At 32.5% G+C, this 12,253-nt stretch overlaps 1 protein-coding gene across 1 annotated transcript in view; it reads right to left on the bottom strand.

Annotated features, from left to right (window-relative positions):
* LOC129234396 (probable protein phosphatase 2C T23F11.1) overlaps positions 1 to 12,253 on the bottom strand; it is a 35,438-nt gene that overhangs the window by 9,587 nt on the left and 13,598 nt on the right. The window contains exons 6-8 of the mRNA XM_054868392.1: positions 9,910 to 10,051; positions 9,743 to 9,826; positions 2,972 to 3,117 (exon numbers count right to left, since the gene is read on the bottom strand). Of these exons, the coding sequence (XP_054724367.1) occupies positions 2,972 to 3,117; positions 9,743 to 9,826; positions 9,910 to 10,051 (372 nt within the window). The remainder of the gene's footprint in view (positions 1 to 2,971; positions 3,118 to 9,742; positions 9,827 to 9,909; positions 10,052 to 12,253) is intronic.

Genomic DNA, 12,253 nt, shown 5'->3' with positions numbered 1-12,253 from the left:
GTTTATTTAATTGTTAAATATGTGTCTGTAAGTCCTTTCTTCCCGAGCAGATCATTCCACAATTTTTCAGTTGGGTTTGCTAGCTTAAGACCTGCTTTTAGTTCTTTGAACTTCAGGTTTTGATTGAGCTATCAGTTTGAATTGCCCAACAGCAACCACCTAGTGCTGCGGTTTCCAACCCGTGGGCCGTGGACACTGGTCGAGAATCAAAACCATCAAGATAAATTTTGAGGTCTTAAGTTCCTTTTATGTGAAAATTCGCTTTTTAGAAGTACCATCACCCAAATGTTCTCTCTGGCTCATAGCCAATGAGGAACTTTAAGATTGAGATTTTTATATTTCTTAGAAACTTTCCATATAATTCAAGATGAAATGTAATGAAACAGAAACTTCTTTAAAGAAAATTGCCAAAAAAAAAAACTAGCATTAGCTTCAAGCTTGAAGCTGAAAATGCTCCTAGCTGGTTGCAATGGCTAGACTAACCAGTGAGTTGAGACACTTGATGGTCTTCCCAACAACCTACCTATTTGAATAAGACTTTTCATTGCAGTGTTTAAAAAAAACATATAAATTCTTTGTATTGTTACAAATTCTGTAAATAGTAATTATTTTTGTGATTAATTTGTCGTAATCTAGCTAAATTTGGCGTTTATTAAATTATCTTTCATCTAAAATTATTGTAGTAACATAACCTGTAAATAGTTTCTTGTAATGGAAATACAGCCCCCGTACATTCGGCTGAAGTATACGGTCCCCTCATTTCTGAATGATAATTTGTGAATGGAAAGAAATAAGATAACGATCTATGATTTTCTGGAATCTTTTGGAATATTGCGGAAACTTTGATGTCTATAAATAAGCCACGCCGCATGATAAAAAGTCAGTCTCGATTGAGAAGTTGTACTGAGAGTGTATTAGCTCTGTTTATTGCGAGGCATTTCACTGTGTTGTTTTTCGTATTTGGATGTAAATACGTGTGTAACCGTTGAGTTTAGGGTATTGATTGTTATTTACTTAATTGCTGATGATTAATTTAGCAGTTGTTAACGATATTTCCTGTACATAGTGTAAATAAATCTCCTGTGTTTTTCTCAAGAACTGTGTCGTCCTTTCAAGAAAGTTGAAGCTGCACCGGAACCTTTAATAGTATGTTGCGAGTTATTTGAGACTAAAACTATCCACAGGGGTAGAAGTGATCGACTTGTCACATATAGGATATTTTCTACAAAAAATATAGGACAAATATAGGACGCATTACACGAATAATTTTGCTATGAAAAAATAAATAATACATATCCTACATTATTTAGTTATTTTTATCAATGATTTTACTAAAAAAAAACCCCTCAAACAATATGATAACTTACATCTGAAATGACTTTCCTGTCGTTGAAAGAATAATTTTTGAAAAAGCAAAGTGTACTTTATAGATTAAATAACTAAACAAAATTTGAGCAAAGATAATTTTATTCTTTCTTCCTCACTCATGACCCAAGAACTAATTTCACTGTTCTTTGATTTTATACCTAAGCTGAGTCCTTGTATTAAGAACAAACAGAGCTTGAGAAGGATCCTTCTGATGTTTTTCAGAGTTTTCTTTATGCTTAAATGTTTCAGCATGCTGCCTCCATTGCGAAAATCCACTATTGCTTATGGGCACTCAACAGTTGCAAAAATGGCAAAAAGCAGTAAAATCATTTCCTTTCGTGCACCATGCACCAAAATTTGTACTATTAATGTCCTCCTGGTTCAACTACTCCACACGAAGTTTTGTTAAGCGATGCAATTTCGCCATTATAATTCCACTTATTACAACAAACTATGTTTTAACATCATAAGAAACTAACATTCCACGATCCCAAAATTCCACAAAAAGAAAAGATTGCAAAAAGAATATTAGAACATTCCAATCAGAAAATGCACTGAACACAAAAATATACCAACGAAAACCATGATTGAAAACGAAACAAACGGCTGTAGCGCCCCCCCCCCCCACCCAAACGCAAAATTCTAAAACCAACTTCAGACTTAGTTCTCGAAACTCCACCAACTATAGTGAAGTCACATTGCTGTAGCCAATGAGCGAAGATGCCTGTTGCAGAACTTAGTCAGTTTCGTTTTTGAATTTGAAATTCGTTTGGGGATGTACTTTCAGCTGTATTTAATGAAAAATCCAATGTCAAAAAGTTTATTTACTGTTCTTTTTAAAAGATATATAGGGTAAAAACTGGAATATAGGAAATATAGGACATTTTCGAAAAATATAGGAAATATAGGACGGTTTTGATGCTTTTTTTGAAAATATAGGAAATATAGGATATATAGGACTACTTCGACCCCTGTATCCAGATATAAACTCCTTCGTAGAGGAAAAATAGCGTTAAAAATCGTATGGAGCTTTAATATAGTTGCCTTGTTTTTCAGTTTTCTTACAGCTATGCCAGCAAAGAGAATGCAATCAAGCTATTTTCTTTAAAAAAATTTTTTTTTTCAAAATTGTTCTTGTACAGTATATCTATATTAGTGGTGCAGCATTAGTGAAGAAGGAAGTTAACATATATTGAACGCTTGTTTTTAACACACTTTCAATCCTAAAACGGTATATTGTTAATATATATATATTATTAATGAGTATATTTAAGAATCACTCTTAGTATATTGATAAAGCACTTAACTCCATGTGGTGTCTGCAGCAGAATAGTCACAACGTAGCAAAAGTTAAAAAAATCATTTATAGTACTATTTTTTTATGCCAAATTACTTTATAAAATAAAAATGAACTCTGTGTACAACTTTCTCCTTTAGTAATGTGTGGTTCTAAAATTAATGTCACTTTATTTTCATTTCTTCTGTCATAGAGCTGAAGCTCTAAAAATGTTAAAATAGCACTAGTAAAATCTTATTTCCCAAAGAAACATAGCACTGTAATTGTTCCAACTTTTAGAGCAAGAGATAAAAAAATATGAGATACCTGCTCTGGCTCCATTTTTGCCGATATCCTTGTCCGAACAAAATCTACTACTTCATCGTTAGTCATAACATCCCATATTCCATCACATGCTAGGACAATAAATTCATGATCTGCTGTCAGCTCTCTGACAATGACATCTGGATAAGCTGAAACAATCAATATTTTTATATAGAAAATAAGCAAAAATTACAAACCTATTTCACACTAAATTTTTCTGAAACTTAAAAAAGTATGAAACAAAATCCAAACAATCTGGATATTTTCAAAACAGAGAATAGTGAACTAAACAGAATTTTTTTTTTTTGGAAAAACGTATATAGGTGAGAGTTGGGAGGAATGGGACAGCTGCATTTATGTGACAAAATGAAATCTGAAAAATTTATAGATTGTATCGTAAATGTGGCAGCTTTAGGTTCGATATGATTCTATTCTTTATACCTACTGAACAAGCTAGAAATAATATTTCATTTTACTTTGGTACATAAATGCAGCTGTCCTACTCTTCAATGCTTTCCCCTAATTACAGTAAACACTTTTGTCAGCGTTTCCCAACCGGGGGTTTGCAATAAAAATATTTTTAATGGCAGAGATTTAATATACTTAAAATACACCGCAAGCTCAGTTATTCCATCCGAGGACTGCAGTTTCGTGCCTTTTAGCACTCATCAGCCTGGAATAGGAATCACATGAGCTGGAGGCGAAAAATCTCTTACGGGAGCCAATCAAACTGGTAGCTAGTGCAGAATTAGCAAACCAGATAAGTGACCGCAGCAATGGTGCGGTTCAACTCAAAGAATGATGGCAAAGCTAAGGTATTTTGTAGCAAGTTACCAGTAAGTGTTTTAAGTATTTCTGCCTTAGCCCTGGCTTTAGGTTGGTAACTCACTACATAATACTTTAGCTTTGCCATCACTCTTTGATTTAAGTTTTTCTGCCTTAGCCCTGGTTTTAGGTTGGTAACTTACTACAGAGATTTAACATGCCTGTTTCTGATGAAATCTCATGTTTAAGCGGTTTCAAGCAAATTTTGCCCCTTTTTTGTTCATTTGTCTCTTGCACATTCGATACTCTTCGCATGAAAATATTTGCATACCTCCTGACATATTTTACACTTAAATATTTTAGTCTGTCATTGCAAAGTGCTGGTTTTAGCGCTTCCATCGAGAATGATACCCCGGAAGCCATGCTGAAAAAACTCTACTTATGAATACAATGTCTTCAGATGAAATAATTTAAAAGCCTTCGTTTCCTCGGAAGCTTTTGATCAAAAAGATTGATTAAACTTTATGAAAACATTATATAGAGCATATGTGAACGTCTAAAATATTTAGATGTTTAGTTTCTTTACCATTAGTTTGAGTCCAAGGAAGAGCTATCACTCCACTCTTGTGTTGAGTCCAAAATTCATAGAACTAAGATCACTGTTGTTGTTGCTATAATTTTCACACTACATACCCTATAATCTACTTCAAGCTTTATTGTTGAAAAAGAGAGAGAATAGCTGGCAACCCACAAATACCAAAGGAAGTAACAAAAATTAATTATACTATAAAAAGTTTTCGTGGGAGAAAATTTCAGTGTGAAGTTTACACAGTAAAAAAAAGATCAGAAGAATTTAACCATGCAACTTAATTTGTGCTCTATGTAAATAAGGAATTTATGAAATTTGTGAAGAAAATTTCTTTTGAGGTAAGGGAGCAAAAAAAAAATTGTTTTGTTAAAAATTACCTTTTGTGTAAAAAATAGAGTAAATGCGTATTTTGAGCACAGACGCTTCTATTATTTTTAAACTTACGCATTTTTCTCCGCACTTATGGCATAGTTACAAGAAAATTCTTCAGCAATCAAACAATTAATGCACGCAATATATCTTAATCAAACAACTAGAATCATAGTTTTTTTTAAGATATTTGGCTAAATTATTTTTATTCGACACCAAAATGAACCCCCAAGTGCAAGCCAAAAAAGCCACAAGGGCAGATTTAACATAGAAACCCGGCTACAGCCTTTGGCAGGGAGGTATTTGGGCACCTGAGAAGGAACGAGGGGGGAGGGGGTTTGGACGCCAAAAAAGAACCGAACCGTTCAGATTTTAATTTTAGGGGCCAAAAATGGCATTAAATGGCTCTTTCTACATGAAATAATTACACTGGGGAACAATTTAAAAAATATTTTCTGTTGAGTTTGGTTTCTGAGCTGTTTTATAGTTAACTAGCAGTACCCGCACAGCAATGCCCATGCTAACAATTTAATGGAAGTCCGTTGAATAAAAAAAACTGACGTCCCCTCCCCCACTGATGTGAAATGAACATTTTTCTTTGTATAAAATACGTACATAACTTTTCAAAAAAAATTTCAAGTTTCTTTGGAATTTAAAACTTTTCGTCAAATCATTTAATTAGATTTACAGTTGCTTTAAAACTCTATTAAGCGAGTGAAGCGGTTTTTACTGCAATGTGAAATATTTTGCCAAATAAACAAAAAAAGACATCAAATAATATCTTTCAAATATAAAAATAATTCCGCAGCTCTATTGTTTATCCCCAAACTTGCCCAGCAACCACGCTATCATAATCCATCCGTCTAGAAAAAAAAAATCCTGTGGAACATTTAAAAATCATCGTCAGAAAAAAAGAAGAAAATGTCGTACATTTCACTCGGATAAAAACAAATCAAAAGTAACCATGGAAACGCGAAAATAAAATGGTTGAAAACCTGTATCAAAATGACGTATTTCGAAATTGACATAAAAACGCTTGTAACTTTTTTCCTTTGAAGATAGAAGCTAATTTTTTCGACCAAAGGTCGAGAGAGATCTGGAGTAAAAAATCTCACTTTTTCCAATGCTGTCAAGAAGAAAACTGTGGGACAGTTCCTTCACTTTTTATTGATAGATCTGATGAACAAAGTAGTGCCTAATTTTCAGCTAAGCCTAAAAAAGTTCGAGCTAAAAACGCAAATTACTCCCGCCGTAATTAAGTTAGAGCATTGAAATAAATTGTTTAGCACGAAGAAAATTCTACCCTTTTCAACGATATATAATATTAATATGTGCAAGTAATTTTTCACCCCTTTAATAGCCAATAGGCAATTTAAGTGAAATTTGGGCCTAAATTTGAATTTAAAAAAAAGGACTATTTATCAGACTTTTTTGAATTATAGCCTATGTTACTCAGTAAGAAAGCACCTTTCATATAGTGAAAGAATTTTTCAAATAGGTGCAGCGGTTCCGGAGATTACCTCGAACATATAAACATACAAAAATCCACCCTCTCTCTTTATGATATTAGTAAAGATTATGCATGCTGGTTTCAAAACTGAAGTTAATTTTTTTCTACAATGTCAAGTTTCTTCTCTATATCTTAATGAGTGCGACTACTCTCTGCGGAATTGAGCATGGATCATAGGAAGCACTATTGCTCTTCTATTGGCTAATAGTAACCTTCTACAATTGGCACCGGGTGAATGACGTAAAGGAGAATAACAACAGATTTATATTAGTCTGTAATAGTTCAATTACGCATCAGATACTGTAGTGAGAGATTGTATGTTACTCTGAAAAATTGAATAGCGTTTCGACTTGGACTTTCAGTTATCCTTTAATAAACAGTTCTTGTTCTTGTTTTGGAGTGCTTAGTTTTCATTAATACATGAACTGAAACTTTTCCTTATGTCTGCTAGTGCACGTCGTAAGTGCTTAAACATCCCATATTCATTTTGTTATATCCTATATTCGTTTGTTAGCAGTTTTACCATTCCCAGTCAAACATCAGTCTATTTGTCAGGCAAGCCTATTATGCCTATTTTAAAGTTAAATTTGAGATCCAGATAGATCATGGACCCCTCACAAAGTGTGTAAGCAATGTGTTGAGAGTTAACAGAGAGTTACGATCCACAGATTCGGCAGCTTGTTAAAGATGGAACTTTCATCGGAACAATGTCAGAAATTCAAAAGAATGCTTGGCTGGCATTCAAAAACATTGCTAAAGACTTTATTGGAAATACACAAGACCAGAGTTATGCCAAAATTGTCCAAAAACTCATTTAGAGCTGCAAAATACTTGGTTGCCACATGAGCATCAAATTGCATTTTTTTAGACAGCTATCTTGCAAACTTCTCAAAAAATCTTGGTGCAGTCAGGGAAGAACACAGTGAGCGATTCCACCAAGATGTGAAGGTCTTGGAGACACAATATGAAGGTAGATGGGATGCACATATGATGGCTGACTAGTGCTGGATCATCAAGTGAGAATGTCCAGATTAAACACTCCAGAAAAGTTATAACCAAATTTTTTTTTACCTTATCAATATGTACAAATAATTTTACTTATGGTAACTTTTATAGCCTGCAGTACATTAGGTAATTTTTTATTTTATTAAGCCTTATATGCACAATTTGCATGACTTTTGAAGGTATCCTGTAAGTAGAAAAGTTGACGTGATGGACAAAAACTGCGATTATTTTTGGATTCAGAGGCCAAAAGTTAGTTGAAAAAAGTTGGATTTAAAACAACAAAATTGCTCTTCCCCCAGTGTTATCCCATCAGTTTGATTTTAACGCCATTCAAAGCCCAGAAAAAATACCATTTACTTCCCTCGAATTTCAAAAAAAAAAAAAAAAGGCTGTAAAACCACCAGGAAAAAATTTAAAAGCACTTTAAAACCTAATGGAATTCTATTTTCATATCTTTCTCAGCTATGACTAAATAAAATTTTGTTTTTGTTATGGGGTAAAAATTTCCCCTTTTGATTATTTGGAAATTTATCTTCTTCCTTTTTCTTAGGATTTTAATTGTATTTATAGAGGGTTGCATTTAACTTATTCGGGAATTTTTGATTTGACATTTTCTTTCTTTAAGAATGATTATTTTGACTGGAAATTGAAGAGTTATTTTTTCTCTAATTGAGGACTGACTGTTGAACATGCGTCGCTTGACGTAACTTTTATTTTCGAGGTAGACCGCGCAAAGCCGGGCGACGCAGCTAGTAAAGAATAAAAAAGAATTCTCTAGTGAAGCAACAAAATATAATGATTTACCATGACAAAACTTATCAAAAATTTGGATTACCAAGTTACAGAACTCTTTCAAATGAGTTTCGAGCAGCCTGGAACAAAAAGAGTTTTGAGCTGCTTCAAGACAATATACTGCGGTTTTTCCGGAAAAATTACATTTGACTTTCAAAAAATTCGACATAACAAGGTTTTGATTAAAAACTCTTCGACATAAGAATGAAAAATAACATTAGATAAATATGCAAAATCAAGGGAGAAAAAATTTTATCTTCATATCAAGGTTTTCGAGATATCGAGAGTATACTGTATCTATGAGTCATCACTTCAGTCAATGATGCATATTGCATAAAGTAGTTCAAAAAAGTAGCTCTAATCATAGTGATACAAATCTAATCTTTCACCTGATTCTTCCAAACAGGTGAGATAAGGAAAAAATCTAAAATGTGTTTATTGGAACATAGAATGCTAATTTTATAGAATTCTAATAGTTATTTTCCAGAATTCATAATAAAACACAACAGTAGAACCTTGTTTTTTAGGCCTTTGTTGGTCAGGATCAAATTTGTAGGAGTTCTTAAAACATTTTATTTTGACATAAATTATAATTTAAAAACAGAGCGTGAAGCAGACCTAGATAAAATGTAATATTATCTGCAAACTCAAATAATTTCTTCAAAATTTTTTGTAAAAGTTCCTAGAGTCCTATATGAAAGTGGAGGGCTACTATTATGAGAAATGCTTGGTTTCTAAAAATGTCGTTCTTAATATATGCTTCGGTTGCATACATAACATAAAAGCTACTGCCACACAATCACCAAAATCAAAAATGTTGCAGACTGAAAACCGGGTCCAAAAAAAAAAAAAAAAAAAAAAAAATGAAAGAGAAAATGTCAAAACTTTCTGAAAATTTTGAAAAAAAAAAAAAAAAATGTCTGGAAATAGAACTTGCTCCTTTGGCCACATTGTCTGGCAAGAAGAATGTAATTATAAGCCATTCACTTTTTTTTTTTTTTTGCGAAATGTACAGAATATTCGCTAAATTACAGCAACAAACACCATGGTGTATTTGGAGTGCCAGAAACGCCACTTTAGCTGGACTAATACTAATGAAGCAATTATTTGACTGTGCTTCATTCAAACAACACACTAGTATGAAACAAGGGACAGTAGACTTTGTTGTGAAAAATTAATTATATTATGTTTTAATGCTATGTAAACAAATCTATGTAATTTTATTAAATGTGTTTTATCTCAATAAAAAGTAAGAATAGTTATTTGAGGATTTGTTTTGCCTATTACTCTCATTACCCGGATTTTTGATTAGCTGGATTGCCTTCGATCCCAATTAGTCTGGATAAAACAGATTGTACAGAGCATTAAATTGACCAAAATAAGAAATAACATAAAAAAGCCCAAATTGCAGATTAATGCAGAAACATTTTTCAGCGTTACAAGGAAAGCCTTTTTCAATGCAAAAGAAATAAGCTTATGGATGAAAAGACTTGAAAATACTTCTTTTGTTGGATGTCTTTTCATACATATGCTCATTTCTTTTGCATTGGAAATGGTGTTCAATGTAACGCCGAAACGCGTGTCTGAAGTAATCTACAGTTGTGCTTTCTGGCATTGTCATTTCTTATTTTACTGTTTAGCACAAAGGTATTTATTTAACTTTTAAAATAGACTGTTTCATTTATCACACTGAAATGTAGAGAACATTAGAATGCAACATAATTTAATTAATAACAAAAGTTACCTGTTACTATTTGTTCTTCGGCACATTTTTTTTCATTTTTCTTAAAAACAAAATCCCCTAATGCTCGAGACAAAGCCAGATTTCCTAAAACAATGAATTCCAGTTTAGTTTCTCTTAAATGCATTTTCAATATTTTTTTTCCATTTGGTGAAAAAAAATTGTTATACCATTCACTCTATTGAATTCGACCCAACCACCAGCGGCCACTATTCTCTTTGTTTCTATTTCGTTGCTCGGTTTGTGGTCGTAAGAAAGCTGTTGTACTGAACCAGCTACACTGGCAATGGCACGAGAATCTCCAACATTACCCTAAGCAAACAAAAAAGAATCTACAGTTGAGACGACTGATTTTAGTACACATCATGGTTGGTTAAAAAAAAAAAAAATTCCTTGAAAAAACGCAACCTGGGTTATTTTTTGGTTTAAACCTGGTGTTTTTGGTTCAAACATTTCATGTAAGAACAATTTTATTTTTGGTTAAGTCATGGAGATTTAATGAATTAATCCTCAGAAGCAGAGCTTCATGTAAGGGAAATATTGCGTGAAAATCTGTACCTACTAAAAGAATACGGTGAAACATTGTCTATACATTTCTCTTTTATACCTTTCTATCATTCATACGTATTTTAAATTGGTGCTTGCAGAGTCTAATACATATTAACGTATACTTATAATACATTTTTTCCTTTATACGCTTTTTTCAGTCCTTCGAAAACATATAAACAATGCTTCACTGTACTACAACCAAATGGACCTTGATGTAAATATAATAAATAACCAAAGAAATAATTTACTGCGAGAGTTAAGACATGATTTATTATAAATAACCTAGAATGAAATCAGGAAAATTAATTTCCTCATAACTATAGCTTTCTAGGATAAATAAAGAAAACAAAGTAAAACCATGTATTCTTAACCCTAGCGTCAATAACCAAACTTTTACCTTACTCTCAATAACCTGGTACCCATTTTGAATTTCGAAGATTTGGAGCAAGAAAATATTTTTTTTTTCTGACACCTCTTCTATTTAATTGAAACGTTTTCTTCCACCTCATCTAGGGAAATGTGTGTAGGTTGTTTTTACCAAAAACCAAAATGTCTTATTGTATTTCCATCATTTTATGTTTATGTTACAAGCTAAATGGTCCGTTAGAAAAAAATGTGTTTCTCCAGTTTTTTTCGTAATACTGTATGTATTAGGTCTTATGCTTTGGTATTTCATAGTGAATTTGTAATATTTCATTTATTTATATAAGTGATGTTCAACTTATGCCCTGCGGACTACATGAGGCCCGCAAAGCTTTTACATGTAGCCCGCTACATCGAAAAATATTATCTGTAATTTTTATGCTCACTGTCATTTGCTCAACCTTTGCTGTCTGACATTTGTAGGTATATTTAAAAAAAAGACAGATCATACATTCTAACTGAAATATTATTGTCTACATATCAAGAGATACAAAGTTCCTAATCGGTATCACTTACGGTGCAACAATATGTTTGTACATCAACAAAAAGAAAAAAAACCGTAATATTGTTTTCCACTTCACATCATAACAAAAGCAACTCTGGAGCAACCAAAAGTTACAACTATTTTGTTTTATAACAAAAAAAAAAAAAACTGATGTTGACATGATTGACCAAATGTTTAGATAATTTTGAAGCATTTGATTTGGTGATAAACAATGGGTGTAATATCCTCAAATATATTAATCTATATTATGAGTATACTTAATTTCATTTAAAATCTTAATTATATCTGTAAATGTAACAGAAAGTTTCTTTGCGTCTAAGATCTGCAGCGTGACTCATATGTAATATGCAATGTTTCCAAGTCTTGATTAATTTTTATTTTTTTAGTGTGAAAATTTTTTTTAGCATGGGAAGTGAGTGAAATACTTTGGTTTTACACCAAGAAAAATAAGTGAAAAAGTTGAAAAACGAACCTTTATCAAAAAAAAAAAAAAAATGTTTCTGAGGATTTTTCAGAATTTTTTTTTTTTTTTGAGTGGGGGGGGGGTACTTGCTTGAGGGTGTCCCAACTTGCAATAAATGTTAATGCTTTTAAACTATTCACTTCTCTAATCCTTAGAAGAATTATAATGGGGCAATTCCATGTCACAGATCATAACATGATATTATATAGCCTAAAGCCTTCCTCAATGAATGGACTGTTGAACACAAAAAGAATTTTTCAATTCCAACAAGTAGTTCCTGAGATTAGCGCGTTCAAACTAACAAACTCTACTGCTTTATATTATTAGTATAGATATAGAAGAAAGCACATTGGATTCGTGGAAGTTTTTGAATTTCGAAGGATTTGAACGTTTTGAGGTGTGCTGAGTAGATTTCAATCATTTTTGGAAAATGTCTGTTTGTATCCGTATGTGTGTGACCGGTTTTTTGTGGCCGTTCTGCAACAAAAACTACTACATGAAATTGAATGAAAATTGATAAACATATGTGCCCCTATGCGATCTTGTTCCCATTGGTTTTTGGCAGGGATCATGA

This window comes from Uloborus diversus, chromosome 1 (genome assembly GCF_026930045.1).
Source record: "Uloborus diversus isolate 005 chromosome 1, Udiv.v.3.1, whole genome shotgun sequence".
Taxonomy (NCBI): domain Eukaryota; kingdom Metazoa; phylum Arthropoda; class Arachnida; order Araneae; family Uloboridae; genus Uloborus; species Uloborus diversus.
The sequence above is the reverse complement of the archived record's forward strand: the minus strand, read 5'-3'. Positions and strand labels throughout refer to the sequence as shown.